This window comes from Anolis sagrei, chromosome 3 (assembly GCF_037176765.1).
Source record: "Anolis sagrei isolate rAnoSag1 chromosome 3, rAnoSag1.mat, whole genome shotgun sequence".
In the NCBI taxonomy this organism is placed as follows: Eukaryota; Metazoa; Chordata; class Lepidosauria; order Squamata; family Dactyloidae; genus Anolis; species Anolis sagrei.
This window is the reverse complement of record NC_090023.1, coordinates 113,246,585-113,268,291: the sequence shown is the minus strand read 5'-3', so window position 1 is coordinate 113,268,291 and position 21,707 is coordinate 113,246,585. Positions and strand designations below refer to the sequence as shown.

Genomic DNA, 21,707 nt, shown 5'->3' with positions numbered 1-21,707 from the left:
CTGATAGGGAGGATTTAAGCAAAACGTGGGTGAGGTCACATATTCTTTCACTCATATACACCATATATTCTCTCCTCCTCTCTCCCTTACTCTCACTTTCTCACATAAAAATACCCATCCCCCCGCCACCATTGTATTTGCAAAATGAAGTACAAAAAAGTACAAATTTTCGATGTTTAAATCAACTGGTTTATTATGGTATACATTTATCTAATGGACAAAATATTAAATCAGAATCAATTAGAAACAAAATAACTTCACTTTTTGTATTTTATTCAGAAGCTCAAGAAAATGTCAGACTCTTTTCATAAATGAATAATTTAAAAAGTAACATACTTTCTGTAGAAAAGGACACGACACATCAAGCAATAGATATTGTTCAGGAAAAAGGAGTTCAATAAAATCCACTGTATTTATACTTTCCCATTAGCAGTCACTGACACAGGGGATTCTACTGGTTCTTCCAATGTAAATCCTCCATTCATAGTTGAGTAATTCGATGCTGGAATTGATTCATCTACATTTTCCTTCTCTGTTAGGTCTGTCCTTCGATCAGCAAAATACTTTTTGTGTATCCGGTATGCTAATAAAATTGAAATGATTTGTCAGTGGCTAGCATTGCAATAAACAAGACACAAGATGCAAGTTGCAGGAAAACATTTTGCTTCCTAACTTTGGCATTGCAAAAGAAAAGCTATCTTGACATGCCAGGAAGTATGGCATCTACTTTGGAATAGGCATGCATTCATCATTTTTTATTTGAGGGAATTGTTGGCTAATCACGTGCCCTGAACAGGGTAGTCAAATCAAAAAGTGGGCAGGGTTGTTTTTCTTTTGATAGTTGTGTAGAAAAGGGAATTTCAGCATGGGAGTTTGTATGACAGGTGATATTTGCTGAAATTCCATTTTGCACAACTATGAAAAGTACAGGAGCCCTGCCCTCTTTTGCATTTGAGTTGAACTGATAACACATCTGCAGGATGGCTTCAATTTGGCCTCTTAGAGAAAAATAGGAGTGCTGCAATTTGAAAAATATGTGAGAAAGGCAGCTGGTTTGGAAGGAGAGAAAGAATCTAGGGCAAAGGTGGGAATCCAAAACCCCCCCAAAAAAACAAAAACTCACAAGCTATGGGTAGCCTCCGGACTCTTTTGCAGACTCTAGAACCCCATGAACTTCCCCCAATTTGCTGATTTTTGTGTGTGCAAGAAAACCCAGGGAACTTCTCCTCCAGTAACCAATTAGGAGGTGCATTTCTCCTCTTTCCTGTTTATCCCAAAAGCCTAAAGCATAAAAATTGGAAACTGTTCTAACCTAAGAGCAGATGTTAGAAATGGCGATGTGTCCAGGAACAACTCTGTTGTTGTTTACCTTCAAGCTATTTTTGACAGATGGCAATCCTAAGACAAGTCTATCACAGTATTTTCTAGGCAAGAATTGTCACATGGCCACCAGAATCGCCACATGGTGACCTTTGTTGGAAGGCATGGGAAACCTACTGCCTCATGCCCCACATTGTCTGGCTCTTGAGAAAACTGATTTCATGGGAGAAGCACTGACCACACAATTTCCCCCAATTCCTTCCTATGGCAACACAGGAAGGGTCCCGTGTTGCCACAGTAGTGGCATGCACCACCTCTGCCCTAGAACATCCATGAAGCTCTGTCGGAAGTTCATCTGTGTTGTTTGATGGGAACCGGTGAGCTCCGTGGATGACTGAGGGATTAACTGGTGTATACTGCTGGTTTAAGCCCTGTATGATGAGACTGATAGTTGGGAACCATGAGAGCAGCAGCAGGATCCATGAACTCCACCAAAACAGCATGTGGGCTGCATTTATCCACTTCTACTTGAGCACAAAAAGTTTGAGTTGGGTCATTATTATTGCATAATCACAGCTTTCTTCTTTTGTTGCAGAGGAGCAATGGGGCTCCAACATGTGGCCCAGCTAATTTTCGTGTGTTTGCACAGTTTATATTACAGCACACTTCAGGTTTATTAATTCAGTTGTGATCAGTATGAATCAACTCAATGTTGCTTATTTTTAATTATAATTATTTCTCATAATCAGTTTTAAAAAATCTCTTGAAACTTTCCTGAAGATGAGTTCAGAATGGTAAATACTAGACAGGATGGCTCTTACCTCCCAAAATCATTGCCGCAAAACCAAGCTGGAAAATACTGTAGATGAGTGGGAAAGTGAACATCAGGGCTAACTGCTCAGGGGTGAAAGAGAGTTGCACTATAGTTGTGCAAAGCTGTGTATTCTGCATTCCTGTTTCGAGAGCCACTGTACGGCATCTGAAAAAACAGTAACCTTTGTTAGAAAGAAAGGTTTATGCATCATGTATAACATACACAACTGTCATCATCATCATCATCATCATCATCATCATCACCACCACCACCACCACCACCATCATTGTCATTATTGTCATCATTGTCCCATCATTGTACCTTAAAGCTTGGGAAAGTTCTTTTTTTGATAAGCAGATCTTTGTCCACGCCAGCTGTGGATTTCTTTGAACTGCAGCCTCTAATATGTGTGTATGTGCATGTGTTTCTTTGTATACATATAATTTTCAAGTGTTGTATGAACTTAGACAAGAGGATTGTAAAATTGGAACAAAGGTTTCAAAATCTAAAATCAATGGCCACAATAAAAAAAGATAATTCAATTTCTTTCCAGAAGGTCCAAGTCTTTCCCTGGCTTCACCAAAATATGAAATAATATAGATGGGTTCCTGCAAACTTTTAGTAAGTCCACCAGAGGAAGGCCTGAGGTAGGCCGAAACCGGTCGTGGTTGGCTGTCCCATAAGCTACTTATAAGAAGACAAGACTGTACTAAAAGTTTGCACCACATTGTTTGTTGTCGCTGTGGGGTTAACAGTGCAGCACGTATATACATAATGTTGTTGAATTGTGGTAGGCTGTTACTCAAGCTATTTATAAGAAAATACGACTGTACTAAAAGTTTGCACCATACTGTTTGTTGTCGCTGTGAGGTTAACAGTGCAGCATGTTTATATACTGTTGCTGAATTATATCATTGTTTATGTTATACAAGTGGTATTTTTGTTATATACATTTCACCAAAATATGAGACATGCTTAGCTGAGATGAAGCTTTATGTTCTTCTCCACCACATGAGAGTTCCAGTGAAGATGAAGGCCTCCCTCCTTTACACTTTGTATTGTTTTTCCCTCAAACTTTTAGACATTTAAAACCAAACTGAGCAGGTTAGAATCTCTAGAGCATGTCCTCAAATCATAGTCCTCAAAACATTCAAAGACTTTATGACCTGAGACAGTTAGTACAGAACCATTTATCATGCACTAAAAGTATGACTGAAGCCAAATTCCATTCTTATATTTATGCTATTAGCAGAACACAGATAAAAATGCTTCTTTCAAGGACAATGTCTTTTGTCAGATCTTTGCTGCAATTAACAATAGAGAAGAAGTTCTGATTTTTCTTTTTCCTTCTTTTATAGCAAAGTGGGGAAGAGCAGTGGTTCAAATGCATGAAGCTTCCTTTTTCACTAACCAAAGAGCAAGAATGATATTGTTTGGAAGGCAGGTGGTGAGTTGTATATTCTTTACGAATCCAAAGTGAACTTCCCCACTGAGCCAGCTATCCTCCAATTGTTCACCTGCATACTGAATGCACATCTTTGAATTGGCCACGGGTAGCTTCAGCTGGAGCTGATCTGGAGCCAATTACACAATGCATGAAGCTGTGACTGGTATCCGATTGCATCAATGTATTTTGTGTCATTGTACATTGCAGAATAGAGAGAAAGGCAGGTGAATTAAATTGCAAATACAGCAGTAAGTGACCTCTTGACTCTATTGCAGAGTACACAATATGTTACTACTCCACACATATACTCCATGGGGGCTTTCAGGGTATGCATCCCAAGACTTTGAATGTAGGATGCTATATGCCACATGTATGTTGCTTACATTTCAGTCTGACTCCTTGGGCAATTACTCAGTACCTTTCCATAATACTGGAGCGTAGATGCCATTGGTTACAGTAGCTCCCAGAAATGATAAGACAGATGTTTGTGCATGATAATAGACAATAGATGAGTTTGACTTCTAAAATGTAATAGGATGCCATGGAACAACTGATGTTCTATTTTGTAACATAGTTGGATGCTTTCTCCTGAGTGTTTCAAACATTTGTCACAATCTTTATAAACATTACAGCACAGCCTTTCCTCTCCATGGGTGGACTTGAATGCACAAACCATGTTTGGGGCAAACAGGTTTGTCAACTTAAAACCAATGTAGCCAACATTTATTCAAAAGTACTTCTCTCCAAAGTAGAGCTATGGGAATATGATAACAAAATCTTATCAGAAGAACAAGCCGGTTTCAGATCAGGAAGATCCACCATGGACAACTGTTTTGTACTAAATCACCTAATTAACAAACATCTAAAAAGAAAGAACAGGTTATATGTGGCTTTCATCGACTTTTGACAGCATCAATAGAGAAATCCTCTGGCAAAACTTAACATTCCATGGAATAGTCCAGGACTGGGCAATCTCTTGCCTATGGATCAGATACATTCCATTTAAAAAGAATATTCGGACCCACCAAGCCTCTTCCTGGAGACTCATTCTCTCATTGCTGAACTATAAACTACAATCAACTAATAAAGGATAATAGCTTAGCAGTGGAGAAAAGAAAGAATAACTGAGTTTCACTGTAGAGTGAGCCACAAGGAAAATTTGTTTTCTCTTTCTGAGTGAAGGTGTATGCATTGACACTTGGCTTTGGGAGGAAATAGTTTCCCATCTTTGGTCTATTCTTTCTGAGTGCTAGCAACAACTTTCTAAGGTTGTATGCACATCTCAGTCCTAATGTTTGACATTTTTCTTTGGATATGCCAGGGATTGAATAATCATGTAAGGAAGGTGCTCTTCCACGGAACTATAGCTATTTTAGAATAATTAGAAAACTACTATATGTGGGGAATATCGAGGGCAGAGATATAGTGGGAAGGGTCCCCATTTATCCTCTGTGAATTTTTAAAATTCAAGATGTATACAAGGTTATACAAGGTAATTATACAAGGTATATATACTAAACTAGGCCTTATCAGTCCTACAGTGCTGATTAGAGATGATATAAATTGTAGTCCAACAATGTCTGGTAACCCAATGATTTGGAAAGACTGACTAAATGACTGAATTTTCTGACATAAGATACTTTTTTATTTTTTATTTTATTTTATTTTTCGTGTCAGGAGTAACTTGAGAAACTGGAAGTTACTTTCGGTGTGAAAGAATTGGCATCTGCAATGATGTTGCCCAGGGGATGCCTGGATGTTTTACCATTTTGTGGGAGGCTTCTTTTGTGTTCCCGCATGAAGAGCTGGAGCTATCAGACTGGAGCTCACCCCACCTCCCAGATTTGAACCACCAATGTTTCATTCAAGGGTTTAATCCATTGTGCTGGCAAATTTTATATAAGTATTATATTGGGAATGGTGATTTGTAACAAGTTCTCTTTTAACAAAGACATTTCAAAATTGTGGATGATAATAAGCCACAAGAAATATCAGCTCAGTTTTAAAAGCAGCTAGAGAGTGGCTTTTCTGTTTTTATAGATTTTTTTATAGTCAGTTGAGTTCTGATGAGGTGATTGCAACTTATTATTTAAAAATCAATTATTGATGTGACTATACGTTTCGTGGCAAATCAAAGGAGAATGAAAATGTAGAGAGTGTTACCTATGCCAAGGCTGTCCAGCTACACGGGCCAGAAAAAAACCTAGTGAATAGCCAGCTGCTGGAAAGATGGTTCCAACAATCCAAAGCTGAGGCGTAATTGTCCATGAACCTTTGTACAATATTCCTCCAACCACAGCTATGATCACAATGAGAACTGCACCACTTATGGAGCCAACCTGTGGGCAAGTAAAAGAATAAAGAAAAGTTTAATTACACAACAGTAATGAAAAGCCTTTGCACCATGTATTCCGAAGCACAGATCAAGTTTCTTACTACAGCTTCTACATCTACGCCTAATTATTTAGCCCTGTGCAAAGAACATATTTTCAGACCCCATTAAGGAAACAGATTGGCGAAAGCTCTTTAACCATTGACTAAATTGGCTGAGGTTCAGAGAGGTGCCTTTCAGCAACATCTAGGGCTGTGAACCACTGCCTCAAGATCTATCCAGAGATCCAGAAGTACTTTAATATCCAGCCCCTAAGTCCTCCAGTTTGGATGGGTGACACATTCAATCAGGTAACTGACCAAAGTAAATAAGCCAGCTTGTTCTCAAAGAGGCATATCTTGAATTTCCATTGGATATATACTTGGAAACTTCAGATCTTACCTTCAATATGATTTTAGCTTTGGTGGGCCATCGATGCTTAAAAAATATCCCAACAGAAACAGGAATGACAAGTGCTACCAGTGAAATACCTGGGGGAGAAAAACATGGAAAATTAGAGAAAGGGCTCCTAAACCAAGAAGAACTTACTTTGAACAATGAAGTTATTTGCAAGCATAGGCTTGGGGAGATCATTTTCTCTTCTCATTCTGACTTTTACACAATTGTACTTTGTGTGTTATACAACAGGCTACTTATTTACAGTCTTTCTTTTCATTAAAGGAACTCAGAGCTGTCTCTGTGGACCTCTAACAACAAAGAGAGTGACTGGCTCCACACAGTCACCCAGGGAGTGTCATGCCTGAGGATGATTTCTCTAATCACAGTACCACAGAGTATCCACTGCATTCTGTCTGATAGCCCAGCCAGATAATCACAGAACTGTCTATAGCCGCATGAAGTCATCTAGGTGAATAACAGAAATACAGCATCCCCCCGTGATAATCATAGTCATTCTGTAGTTTATGCTTTTTTATGACACTACTAAACATTGATTTTTGCTGTTGGGTGCTTCTGCAATAGGCACCAATTTAAAGCTTATTTCATTGTGTAGCATTGTGTCATTCTTGGTTGAAATAATAATAATAATGACAAGACACAAGTGGCTTTTTGGGGGAACTGAGAGAAAGAGAATAAAATGACATATTGCATGGGTATGATATGCCTTAAAAATAGAATGGTATCAGTTTGGAAGCAATTTTGGATTCCAAAGCAATTCATATTGACTAGAAACCTGCAGTCAAAGAACTGCCAGGTCAGTTGAAATCAATAGATGCAATTGTTTTGAATCCATTACCATTTTAGAATTGCCCTTTTACAATGCTATCAGTTTCCTTGTCAAAGTCTGGAACATATTTTTTTTCAATCTGGGTCCCTCTGGTTCAGGGCAATCAGTGTTGACGGGAGTTTTACGACTTTGTCACAGGGGGCTTTTGCCCCATCCTGAGACACTTCCAGGATATATCCAGGACAGAGCCCACCAAAACTCATCACATGATGCTGGCAGGGCTCCATCCTGGAAGCATACCTGTGTTCTCATTACCTAAGCTGGGGATGGTGTGTGTGTGTGTGTGTGTGTGGGGGGGGGTGAGCAATGATGGTTTCGCCATGTGATGGGGAAGGGAAGATGTGGGGCACTTAATGCCAGTTTTCCCTGCTACCCAATAGGTTTGCCCCACTATCTCCTGGCTTAAGAACCTCCATGTAATGAAGTTCATAGTCAACGACATTTGGAAGGATCCAGTTTGGAGTTAGCTATGGTCCATTTACATCACACAATCATTGCACTTTGTTCCACGTTTCCATATTTTGTATCCTGCAATTTGCACTTGGAGAATGACATTTAGAATTCTCAACCAAAGAACTCTTGTCTATGTTGTGTGTCTTGGCATTGAATGTTTGCCATATATGTGTACATTGTAATCCGCCCTGAGTCCCCTGTGGGGTGAGAAGGGAGGAATATAAATACTGTAAATAAATAAATAAATAAATAAAACTCTACTGCGTCCTCAGAGAGCAAATGCCTGATATTTCCTAGAATGCTGTTATGACAGTTGAAGTAGAATATAGTATTATAATTGTGTGTGGTGTGAATGAGCTCCACGTCTCCAATGTCTAGCACGCTGTGGCGTTTTGGCTACTGGACCATTAGTATCCCCTATGCCTGTCTAATTTGGTATCAATCTCACTGAGGTTTCTTGCAATCCAGCTTTCTCCTTCACCGTCTATTGTTTCCTCAGTTGTCAGCGTTTCAGACTATTGACTGTTTTGTATATCTTGATATAATCTAGTGGTTCTCAACCTGTGGGTCCCCAGGTGTTTTGGCCTGCAACTCCCAGAAATCCCAGCCAGTTTACCAGCTGTAAAGATTTCTGGGAACTGAAGGCCAAAACATCTGGGGACCCACAGGTTGAGAACCACTGCTATTGTCACTGATGGTTTTGGATAGCCTCTTTCACACTCCTACCACTTGAGGACATAGACCATATTTATGAAGGATTTCAAAATTTCTTCAGAACTTCCCTCTTTTCCTGTTGTGACCCACTATTTCGTTTCTCTTGCCATTTACTATCCTTTACGTTGTGAAGTGCCAATCTGCATTCTTTCTTCAGTCCCCTTACCTCTGAATCTATTGTATAAACACCACTGTCCAAGAACCAATCTTTTGCCTGATCATAGGAAAGATATTAGGACAACACATTTCCTATTACTGGTGACTCTGCTCCCTAGAAACTTACAACATACTAGTTTAAGCGACCAGTATTAAAGACTAAAGCACTACATATAAAGAATGAGTATCTGTTGAGTATCAGTATGAGTGAGACATGATACCAAAGCTCGTGATGAGCTTTGGTATCATATCTGTAACAACTTCTCAACTATCCATGTCTATTGTCTTATATCTTATCAGCCTATTGAACATGACATAGGATTTAGAGGTTTCTTTTGCACTTTTCACAAACTCTGTCAACAAACCCTACTGTCATCCAGTCAGTCCTTCAGATAGAAACCCCCAGTTTGTTCCCCAAATAGGATTCAAAGCTGGTTTTGTTTTCTTTTTCTATTACTTTCTATTATGATTGATGTTATTCCCTTTAAACTCCAAGAAGATATCAAAACTATGGCTAATGGTCAAGGATTCTTGAAGTTTTATGTGAATAATATCTGTGGGTATTAAACTGGGAGTCGCTGGTCTACGAAAGAGATCACTGTATTTGAAGTACTGTACAAGTACTGTACAATCCTGGAAGAAGGAGTACTGAAGTAGCATGCCTGCCCATTCCCAAATCAGAACCAGGGTTGTGCAGCTTAATAATACATCCACACTCAAGTTCTCTAGATGAAAATCACTAGTAGACTGCTGTAAGGGAAGAATGTGAGGAATTAACATACCAATACTATCATAAGGGATCAAAATGGAGTTGTAGTCTGTCCAAATTTTGGTATACACAAGGAGACAAAGTGGCATCATTCCCAAGGCCAGCAAGGTTGAACATGTTGTCATACTGATGCTGCAAGAGAATCAATTGGTCATGCTTAATGTTCATATCACAATGATCACAAAAATATTTTGTTGATAACATGGAGGTTTTCCAACCAAGGCACAATGCATGCTTAGGAAGGTTTCCAATATAATATGATGGGTCTATATGGATGCCATATCAAATTGGGAGAAAATCTTGACCTCCTGACTTCTCCAGTAGTAGCATTAGAAGGCACTTTTGCACCATAGTGATTGTGGAATTTGGATAGTTTATGAACTTGGAGGGGAGTTTGAGGGAATACGCAGTCTTAAAGAAGTGTCCATAACAGGTGTTTAGAAATATGCATAATGCTTCAATTGATCTTTTAGATGAGACTTCCCAACAGTTGGGATATTTGTGTGCAGGAGGTATAGGGTGGCTTTTAAGAAACTGGTATTGTAGGCATAATTGCATATGTTGTTCTATATGCATCCTCATATATAAGTTGTATACAGTCAAGCTAAGCATTGGAAATGGCCTAGGAAATAACATGCACACTCTCGGAGCTTGGTCCAAAATGGGATGAATATATCTATGGGAGAGATTTTGAAAACATCCCTTCTGAGCTAAAAAAAAAGTTTCAAAAGCAATCTAAGACTTCTGCAGTGGTGAAATGGGAGAACATTGGCAACATTAGAACTGACACCCACCTTAAATTTCCTCTGGAAAAATGATAGGTTCCTTAGGACAGTCTCTGATGGAAAACATCAGAGCTGTTGGGGTGAATTTGAAAGCAAAAGGGATAGTTATGGAAATGATGCCCTACTCTGTGATTGGCCTCTAGAATCTGGTGCTGAGGAGTTCCCTGTAAGCATGGGGTTATTTTAATTCATGTTGCAAGAAGAGAAAAATCCATGCTAGTACTATTTTTCTACATGGATACTAAGATATAGAGATGGGAAGGAATTCTTTGTATTCTCTCATGTCTCACTTCATTGTTCTCTGTGCAGATTTCATGTACATACATTTATGCTTTCATTTTCTTTTCTTACAGATCTATATGTCTTTTCACTCCACACTTTTACAAAACTAAGATGCAACTTTAACTGCCTTTGCTAATTCTGATGGAATACTGCGGTTTTTAGTTTTATGAGATCCCCAACCAAGAATTCCAAATATCACTCTCTAAACTGCAAATGCTAGGACTGGTTCTACACTGCCATATAATGCAGTTCAAAATGCATTATAAGGTTCTGCAGTGACCATATAATGCAATTCAAACAACATTATATAACAGTGCAGAACCAGTCTTCAACTCTATAGGGTATTGCCATGGTAGTTAAACCAGCCCCATCACTTTGTAACTGTAGTGTGAAAGGGACCAACTTTTCTCACTTGTCTAGCTAAAAACCAGCACATCCCATCAAATACATGATTTCTTTAGTACTCTCTATTCACTTTAGCTAGTGTGTGATAGTGATTCCAAGCAGAGGGCTTCCATGCAGACTAACAATTTTTGGATGGTGATGTCTTCCAGGAATAAAATTAATGTGAATAATCTAATATGAGTGATCAACATAACAACATGAGAAGCTTGGATCTCTGAGTGTTTTTTTTAAAACACAAGTCAGTGGAAGTAGGACCCAGATAAGATCATTCCAGTAGTACCAAAGACCTTGTCACACGCGCCACTGGAATTTCTGTTAATCACTGTGGATCATGGTGATATTGCAGGAGCCCCTGGTGGCACAGTGGGTTAAATCCCTGTGCAAGCAGGACAGAAGACCAACAGGTTGCAGATTCGAATCCGGGGAGAGGCAGATGAGCTCCCTCTATCAGCTCCAGCTCCACATGCGGGGACATGAGAGAAGCCTCCCACAAGGATGATAAAAACATCAAATCATCCAGGCGTCCCCTGGGCAACGTCCTTGCAGATGGCCAATTCTCTCACACCAAGAGTCACTCCTGACACGACCAAAAAAAAAATGGTGATATTGGTGGTGCCCGCCCAGGGAGCATGGGGACCTGTTGTCCTGCACCCTGCACCGTTCCAGCTTCCCCCCTACCTCATCACATGGGGGGAAGCCTCTTTAAGCTGGTTAGACCCATCTTTCCTTAGGGAAAGACAGGGAGCCTCTTGTTGTGCACCACTGGTAATTTTTTGGCTGCGGCAGGGTTTTTGTGACTGTTTAGCTATGCAGCCACTCTGGAAGTACTTTTCCAGTATGTCATGGGAGCCATTGGGCTCAGTGGCTAAACCACTGAACACCTGTCACCATGGAAAAATAGCCCATGTGATGAGGTGGTCAATCAAACCTGTTCTTGTCTCAGAGAGAATGTCAGCTTGGGGGAAGATTTAGACTGCAGAAAATGGTGAATTGCATTTCTCTCTCTCTCTAAATAAAGGGAGTCATCCAGACTACGTGGTTTGGAAATTTCCAAGTCATTTTGTTTCAAGTGTTCTTGGTTGTTCAGGGATGTTGCCATCTAGCCTAATTGTTATTGAAATATCCTGCTTGTGTTATCTCTCTCCTTCTCTTTCTTCTCAGGGGTTTGGTAAGTTTTGCCTATGGCTGTATTTTTTTTATAATTCCTGTAATATTACTCCCCCACCGCTTGTGATTTCCCCTTCCCTCTTCCTTTTCTCCCCCTTCTACTTATATTTCACATCTAGTCCATGTTTTAACCATGGCTTTTAAAGCTACATGATGTGGAAGGCAGCAATTACTGTATTCCATATGCTAGGGGATGGCCCTAAATTTGCACACATCGGGTACAATGGTTGCTTTCTTTCCTGGAGAAAATAAAAAGCACCAAGTAGCTTGTTCACTGGCACCTGTCTACACATCAGTTTGAGTAGCACTGTTTTTGCTGCCAAATCATTAAAAGCTCTAACATACTGAATAGGTTACTGAACATCATTACAAAGTCACAGGAAGGACTATCCAAAATGGAGACAACCACACCAGTATAGCTAAAGCACACAGGTAATCAAAACCTGTGATTCTCAAAGTGTTTGAATTGTACTAATGTCAGAGATGTAAAACTCTGTCTGTTTCAGTCTCCCTCACCATCACACTTGTGATATTATCTTTCTGACATCTTGTTTTTTTAAAAATAAAGTTTTCTTAGAGTCTGTTTTCTTGCAATACCAAAATTCTCACATTGTACACATTTTTCCTAATGTATACATTTCTTCAGTTTATGTACACATTGTACCATTTATGCAATGTCATCTCATGAGCTAGAGTATATTTATGAGTGTTTCCCCTGACCTTCCCCCTATTGAGTCATGCACATTTAAGAATAAGCACATTATCTTGTCTTTACATTATTTCTTACCCTAAAAAGTTCACAAATATACCAATTGAATTTTTCACCCCTATGCATAAAAAGGACTACTATTTCAATTATAATAAAGTTTGTACTACACATTGCCATAACTCAATGTTATGGAATCATGGGAGTTGTAGTTTTACAAGTTCTTTAACTTTCTCTACCAGAGTGTTGGTGTTTCACCAAACTACAAATCCCAGGATTCTATAGCATGAAGCCTTGACAATTAAGCTGGTGTCAAACTGCATTACTTCCACAGTGTAGATGCATCGCAAGATACTTTATTTGACAATTCAAGGCATGCTTCCTCAGATGTAATCCACATTGACTTTAGTGCAGCTTTCTGACAGGTGTACTTGCATAGGTTTGCAGCTAGGAACCTATCAATATACAGGGTTAGTCAAAATGCATAGGCCAATAAGCCATTCAATTGAATGGCTTATTGGCCTATGCATTTTGACTAACCCTGTATTTCTAGGAACACATCAAACCATATCAGGAACAGGGATGGAAATAATATTTGTAATTATTCTTTCCAAGGTCAGAACTCCTCAACTTTTATGGTAGATGGGAAATCCTGTCAGGAAGAATAACAGATGAGCATGACTTTTATGCAATTTTTTTCTGGTACAGTACTTGAATGAGCCAAAGACTAACACACGAAGTTTGTGTGTGTGTGTGTGTGTGTGTGTGTGTGTGTGTGTGTATATATATATATATATATATATATATATATATATATATATTGCAAAATCTCTATCTGTGTACAGAATATGTATTACTTGCATAGGAAACGCCATCTCCTGTACAGAACATCTGTGTGCTATGTAAAAAACAGGGATGTTCTCCATATGGTTTTCTTTGCACCATAATTTCCTTGTATCACTTTGGGATGTCTGAATGCTGGAAGAGCCCTGTTGTTGTTTTGTGCCTTTTAAATAATTTCCAACTTATGGTGACCCTAAGGTGAACCTATCACTGGGTTGTCTGGGCAAGATGTGTTCAGAGGGGGATGCCATCTGAGAGAAGCATGACTTGTCTGGTACCCAGGGAGTTTCCAAGACTGAGCGAGAATTTGAACCTTGGTCTTTCAGCCTAGTCCAACACACAAATCACTATATCGATACCATGGAGGAATATTTATTTTCTCCTGCTACAGGGAAAAAGTATTCTGTAATTGTTCATCTTCACATATAAAGATAAATATGTTGAGAATTTCCATTCCTAGTCAAAACCAGGTTTCTCTTACCTTAGATCCATGTCGCCATCTACCCAGTAAGCTAAAATATTGGATGCAGTTCCACCAGGACAGCATCCCATGATGATCACAACAACGGCTTGTATTGGTAGCACATTGAAAGCATATGACAGCACAAAGCCAGTGAGAGGCATAATTCCAAACTGGCAGAGGAAACCAACCATTATGCCCCATGGCCTTCGAATGTGTCCTAAGAATTTCTTTAGCTCCACATTGCAACCCATTGAGAACATCACCAGTGCCAACATGATGGTGAGGACGGTACTCAATACGGTATTCAGAATTCGGTTGAACTCATCATCAGTAGGCTGTACACATGAAGTCCCATTGCAGATGGTGGCATTTTCAGGACAAAATGAAAAATTCAGGTCTAGCTGTGTTGTCAAAATCTCAGTGGCCAAAATAGTCGATGTTTCTGAAAGGTGCTCCTGCATTTTTGAGGTCACGAAACACTCAGCCCAGCTCTTTAGCTCTCTGTGGAAGCTCGTCTTTCTTAGTATCTCGTTTTAAATGACAAAGGTGCAATAAAGACCAAGATAAGGCTTGAACTTGGCAGCTGTCAAGATTCAGAGTTAAGGACACTTGCTGAGTCACAACATTTCACTGGTACAAATGTGTATATATATGATTTGAATCAATGATTTATCTGACAGAAAAGGTGAGGTTTCACAACAAATTAATATTTAAACTTGAGAAAATTAATTTTTAAACACACGAAAAGAACAACTAATACATTAAAATGTGAAACACAAGAGTTATCTTTACAGTCTGACTGAATTTTGTATAATGATCTGTTTGTCATTTTTTTAAAATTCTGAGTTAGAAAATGTGATGGTGTCTACTAAAGCTTAAAGCATATTCAATGTCAGCAGTGCTCCTAATCCCAATCCAAATATTTCTAGTTTTAAAATAGCATGGCAGCTGCCGAGGCCTCTTTGGGTACTACTGAAATGTTACATTGCTATATTTGCTTTATTTTTCATTTGTTTTTAAAGTAGTACATGGGAGTGTGCTACATAGTGTTTATTATTGCATTTATCTTATCTGAAAAACCATATGACTTTGTGGTGTTGGATAAAGGAAAGGATAATGTATTTGAATTACTGATATTGGACTATTTGAGAAAAACTGTGATATCATCTGACTTTTGAAGAAAAGCCAAGGTGCAGCTTGTGTATGCAGACAACAAACAAAAATTCCACAGACACAGTGCTGAGATTCCTCATGGTTATCTTTATGCTAATCACATCTATTGAATATTGAGAAAACATATAGTAATGCATATATTAAGATTGAGATCCCTTCCACACAGCTGTATAAAATCCACATTGAACTGGATTATATGGCATTGTGGACTCAGATAATCCAGCTCAAAACAGATATTGTGGATTATCTGCCTTGATTTTCTGGGTTGTATGACTATGTAGAAGGGTCCCTAGACTGACTATGGATGGGTAGAAAATACTAGAGGTGAAGACATTTCAAACTTTCCTTGCAGGAATAACAGCATGTTTCCAGAGGCAATGGTAGGTAGATGGGATTACCTGGTTTGCTCTTTGTGCTGTCTGCTCTATAGCTTCCTCAGCAATAGATTAATATTGTCAGAAACCTCTCAACTTCCTACCATACATATGCTTTCTCTCTCTCTTCTTCCTCTTCATTGTGTAGAAGAGGAAAAAACTATTTTAAAACTGTCATCTTGGCAGAGTTCAGGCTTGCTTTGTTCTCAGACCCACTACTTGTATTTTTAGCTATCCATAGTATCTGTAGAAATATTGCAGAAGATAAGATAGAAGGGGTCTGTGTGTCTGTCTCATGCTTCTATGCACTGACTTGGATGCAAAATCCTGTCTGATTTTGTCATTAGCCATCTTAAAAGTTTTTTTCAACCAGATTTGTGTAGCACCTGTCTTCACCTTCCTGGCCTCTTTCCTCAATCACTAGCTATTTCCATGAAGTGCTTTGGTGACATGATGTTACTAGTGGGGAAAAATATTTTAAGGTGCACAGAAATAGTACCAGAAAATACAAAAGGTGAAAAGCCAGGCAATTTACAAGTAATGCAAGATGAAGTTCACTGTATATAAGACAAAGGTTCTTCTGCAAATGAAGCTACTTAATCTCTAGATTGAAATAAAGGGTCAGCCTGGGAATAACAGCACCTTCATAATTGGAAGATGATAATACGCTCATTGTGTCTTCTAACTGTTTGGAGCAATTCCCCCCCAAAATAAACTCAGCATTTGAGATGCAGCATGGCACTGTTCATTAACAAAGGCAAACTTACAAAACAGTCTTATTGAATTTAACGGGGCTAACTCAGGCCCCATCTACACTGATCATAGAATCATAGAATCAAAGAGTTGGAAGAGACCTCATGGACCATCCAGTCTAACCCCCTGCCAAGAAGCAGGAACATTGCATTCAAATCACCCCTGACAGATGGCCATCCAGCCTCTGTTTAAAAGCTTCCAAAGAAGGAGCCTCCACCACACTCCGGGGCAGAGAGTTCCACTGTTGAACGGCTCTCTCAGTCAGGAAGTTCTTCCTCATGTTCAGATGGAATCTCCTTCCTTGTAGTTTGAAGCCATTGTTTCACGTCCTAGTCTCCAGGGCAGCAGAAAACAAGCTTGCTCCCTCCTCCCTGTGGCTTCCTCTCACATATTTTATACATGGCTATCATATCTCCTCTCATCCTTCTCTTCTTCAGGCTAAACATGCCCAGCTCCTTAAGCCGCTACTCATAGGGCTTGTTCTGATACTACAACACACCTTGGAACTGGATTAGAATCAGTCTCGCTACTTAGGTAATTAAATTGACAGGTCTGAAGCATGCATATAATAACTAACCAATATAAATAAACCATGATTTTAAAGATTTACTACAATAAATATGGTGGTAGTAAATCTTTGAAATAATGGTTTATTTATATTGGTTAGGTATTATATGCTGGGTTCATACCATTCTCTGCTATCTATCCAAGCTTCATTCTTTAAGTAATGGAAATGAAAACTTTAGTGTGACTCAAGTTCAAACTTTATTCCATTCATACTCTTCAAAAAACATTACAGATTCTTATAGAAGTGCTTTCCACATATGGAAGTATGGAAGCTTTCTTGCCCCAGATTTCATGGGTAGTGGGGCAAGGAGAAGTTACAGAGTGCTGGTAGTGGATGCTGTTGTGTGCCTTCAGGTCATTTCCAGTGACTTGCTCAAGCTCACCCCGTGTGCTTCCATGGCTAAATGGAGATTCAAACCCTGTTCTCCAAAATCCTTGTCCAGTACTCAAACTACTATACCACCCTAGTTCTTAATGAAGTTAAGTTGCTGTTTCACTTTGTTCCTTATATCAGCAATACCTGAAAGGAACTAATCTATGTGTTACAAAACACAAAATGATAACAGCAAATGGGATTTTTCATCTTGTGGAAAATGAACTTGCAAAGTGACCTCAGAATTCCTTGGTCAAAGAGCCATAAGCTACATAATTCTATAATGTTGTAGTGAACAAAATATGATATATATAATAAAGTTTTCAGACCATTTTATTGTATGAGAATACTTTAATAAAAGTAAGCATTACTTTTTTCCTCCTTAAGAGTATCGACCTTGGACTTTAATGCATAATACACTATGCAAAGTATCACAGCCTTAACTTTGAAAAGTTATAGTTTTACTTCCTGGTAAGAATTCACTTCAAGGCCAAATTTTAGAACTTCTCAAGTGATTCCACATAAAGGCATGTGTTCTTGTTGTATATCTTTTAGCTTTGTTTCTGCCAGCACATCTGAGAATCCTAATTTCTGCAGCTATTGCTTGGAATATATTGCATGAGTCAGTAAGAGTGTACAGGAATGTATGGGCATTGACCTCTAGACTGTGCTTCATTGTGTAATTTCAATTTCTTGTTAGATAATTGGCATGTTTCTTCCCCAAGGAACACATTAACTCTTCAAAAATGGCCCAACTGGTCTTCACACCTGATTCACATGAACCTTTCTTGTTGTCTCTTTACACAATGATACAATAAGGATGGACATGGAGTGTTTCTGTGCCTTCTATTCTCTCCCACATAACATGGTTTTAGTGCTGGGTATAGAACAGGGCTGAGAAGGCCCAAAGATTTCCAGATCAGTTCAGATCTGTTCAGATCTAATTATGATCAAGACTGCTTAACTGGTAAAGAATGATGGGAGTTATTGCTCCTCGATCTGGCAGGCCATAGGTTTTTTTAGCTCAAGTAGTAGTTAGATTCACCAATTAATCATTAGGATGTTGGTAAAAGTAAGAAATAGACTAGTCATGAGCTCAGAAAAAACTTTTTATCTGGAATATCAGCAAAGTCTTCATAACCAGTCTCTTTTATTTTTGCTTTATAGAATAGAAAATTGTAGAACTTGCCAAGACTTTCTGCTGCCAGAGAAGAATGACATTCTGTCTTCCTATTCCAGAAGACTTTAAATGTAGCAGCTGAATCTTCACTCAACTCTGGCAATGAGACAGTATCCTCCATTGTACCTGAAAACAGGAGATTAGATGCTGGTGAGTAGCAGATTACTAATTAAGATCAGCTATTTTGGCTGTCACATGAGTTCCATCTTCTAGGGCTAGAGAGGCCGAGCCTGAAGTTACCAGTATGCATTTTGGGAAAACCTTGTGCATATCATTTTTGTCATTGAAAGGTAATGTGACCTTGGTGACTTGGAGATTTTGGATACCTTTCACTGGCCCACAAGATAAAGTCATCCCAGATAAAAGTAATCAAGGGACCTCTTCACATGGAGGTTTTTCAGCTCCATTTTTCAGTTTCGGCTGGGCCTGGCCAGGACCTGAGGAGTCACATCAGACGACACATGGCAGGTTCCACCCACATTCCTCCCAAAGTGGAGATGCTTCCTCCACACTTTTCCTCTTGTTTCCCCATATGATGGGGAAAAGGGTGATGGGGCAACACATGTTGTCATGTGTTGCCTCCCATTCTCCCAGCTGATGCAGATGAGGACATGGCACCAATGTGCCTTGTACCATCCCCACCATATCATGGGGAAGGAGGCAGGGTGCGCGAGGTGACACAAGATACCCTGCACCTCTTCTCTTTTGCTGGCATCTGTGAAGAGATCCTTAGTCACACACAGATAATTTCCTATCTAAGTTAGTAGAGTGTGTAGGACTGCTTTGATTGACAGATAGGAAGCTACAAATTTGGCAATATGGTTGGATAGATTGTTGTCAGGAACATCTCATCAATTTATTGTGCTAATTTTAAAGAAATTGTAATAGCTGCCAATGTGTTTCCAGACTGGGTTCAAGACATTGAAAATGAATCTCAAAACACCAAATGGCTTTATAATTGATAAGTAATATATCTCCCAGTGGAATGCTCTTCTGTGTCTCTCCATTGGGAGTGGTACAAGATGTGGAAATGTGGGAAAGGTCTTTCTCAGTTATAGTGCCCTGGATGTGGAGTGTCCACCTTTTGGAAGCCAGGTTAGTTCAAATATTAGACTCATATCAAACCCAAATCAAAACATGGTTGTTCACCCAAGCATTTGAGACCTAGTTTTCATGGCTTAATTTTAGTCTATTGAGTTGTGGGTTCTATTTTTATTTTAAATTTTGTGTCTTTGTTTGAAATGCTTTTGTATTGGATGGGATTCAATAGACATAATATACATAGACATGATATTTGCATGAGTCCTTTTCTGCTGATCATTGTGAAAGAAGGTATCCATAAAATCTTTTGTATAACAATTACCTGCCTATGCATCCTACGTCTCTGCTACTGGCACTATCTCCACAGATATTTAATGGAGAGGAGAGTCCAGGGATCATCCTAGTTTTGTGTATCTGGCTACACATAGGAATGCCATCCTCTTGATCTTAGACCTTTGAGGTCCAGTATGTTCAAACTTCTAAGTCCTGCAGAAGGATGCCAGTCTCTATCTGTATTTTGTCATAGAAATACTGTCAGGTGCTGCTTAGCTTCCCCCTCCAGTCACTAAATGGCCAAAGGGGTGCCATGGAGGACATGGAAAGTGGGTTGTATGTGAGATCTTCAGCTACATGGCAGTAAATTAGTCAATTTGAGAAAGACTGATGATCTGGGGAGAATCACCTAACAAATTTCATGGTTTAGCGATGACTTGATTCTGAATTTCCTGAAGTGCAGACCAATACTATATTGACTGCCTCTTGTATGTTTTTAGTGTTTTGTTTTGCCAGCCTATCATGCTGACATGCAGTGACAGAAGGAAAGAGATATCAATATAACAATACATAATAAATATTTCAAAGATATATATATATATATATAATGTACACACTCATTCTTACTATTTTCATATTTAAAATTTATCATGTCAGCTCCAAGATTCCACTGCCAATTAATCCAAGTCACAAGTCTCAATTAGATCTTATTGATGCCCTGTATTTCACCAAACAAATTGGCTTGTAGTGTGTATTCCAAACATCAGGTAATTTGATATTAAGACCTTGATTTTGTTATTTTACAAATTAGGCTGAAACTAATGGTATATAATCTCACCATAATTCAATTAGAGCAAACTCTCTTTCATTCACATCTTTATCCAAATTGACAATAATTAATTCTGCAAAGTTTGAGTGGGGGTGGGAACCAATGAGCAAGAAAGTAATAGAGAAGTAACATGACATTTGAAAAGGGAAAGAAGGAGCTGGTGGGAAAGAGAGATAAATGCAGACCCATTTTATGTTAGGCTCCTTCTTGAAACAGTGGATAGTAACAATAGTAATGGGAGTGTGTGTGTGTTGGGGGGGGGGGGCATCTTTTGAAGGCACAGTCAGCCTAACACATTTTCAGAAGATGGGGCACAGGACCATCCATGAAAATGAAAAACTGTGAGTAAAGAAATTATATTTTTTTTTACCTGCAAGATTATTTCTCCAAGAATTCTAGAGGGCCTTCTACATGGACCAAAAATGTGGGCCTGATTCAGCATCCAGGATGACAGATGGAGCTTGAATGGGAGCCCAACAAGGACTTCTGGAATGGCCTTGGAGGTGGCCTTGGAGTATCCACTGCCCAGTCATGTTGAACATGGTTCAGTGTCACTGAGCAGGCACCCTAAATGACATCTCACCTCCTCACCCTTGTGTCATGGCTGTCACCAGCTGTGACATTGCCACTTATCTGAGACTTCAAGAGCACTGGCTGATGTCATCCAGTGTGCTTCTTCCTAAGGTGGCTGGAGAAGGAGGAAGAGTTTTCTTCCTCTCTGCTCAGCTTCCCTAGTGAGGCCATATTCTGATGGATGACAGCCAGACTGCCCAGAATAAGATAGGTGCATATGTCATGGTTGTTGCCAGCCATAATATGAGGGGAGGAGACAGGAGGTGACTGCTATTCCATGTTCCCAAACTGCAGAATCACTGTCAAAACAGCTACAGATGGTTCCAGTTAGGAACTAGTCTAGTTATCATGACACTCTCTAATGCAAGGAGAACCTGAATCCTAGCACAGGGTTCGTTCAGGTTTTACCCTGACCTAGTTTAATCCTGGGGGGGGGGGGAGTGGTGGTGGCGGTGGTGGGGGTGGTTGCAGGTAAGACGGATTAAGGCAGCCTCTGGGTTAACCCAGATTCATCCAGAACTTGTGGAACTGTTCAATGGTCACATCAATCTGTGTAGATGTGTCCTAGGTCCTCTAGGAAGCTGACCATAAAATCTCACTGGAGAATTTAGAGATTCCTAGAGAGATGTT

General features: G+C 39.4%; 1 protein-coding gene across 1 annotated transcript; it reads right to left on the bottom strand.

The window, feature by feature from the left end:
- Positions 1-413: 413 nt before the first annotated feature.
- Positions 414-14,402, bottom strand: SLC10A2 (solute carrier family 10 member 2). The gene is made up of 6 exons (XM_060766878.1): positions 13,960-14,402; positions 9,304-9,422; positions 6,355-6,443; positions 5,745-5,920; positions 2,142-2,299; positions 414-583 (listed from the first exon to the last, which is right to left on the bottom strand). Exons 1-6 carry the CDS (start codon positions 14,400-14,402, stop codon positions 414-416), a joined length of 1,155 nt encoding a protein of 384 aa, XP_060622861.1.
- Positions 14,403-21,707: the final 7,305 nt, after the last annotated feature.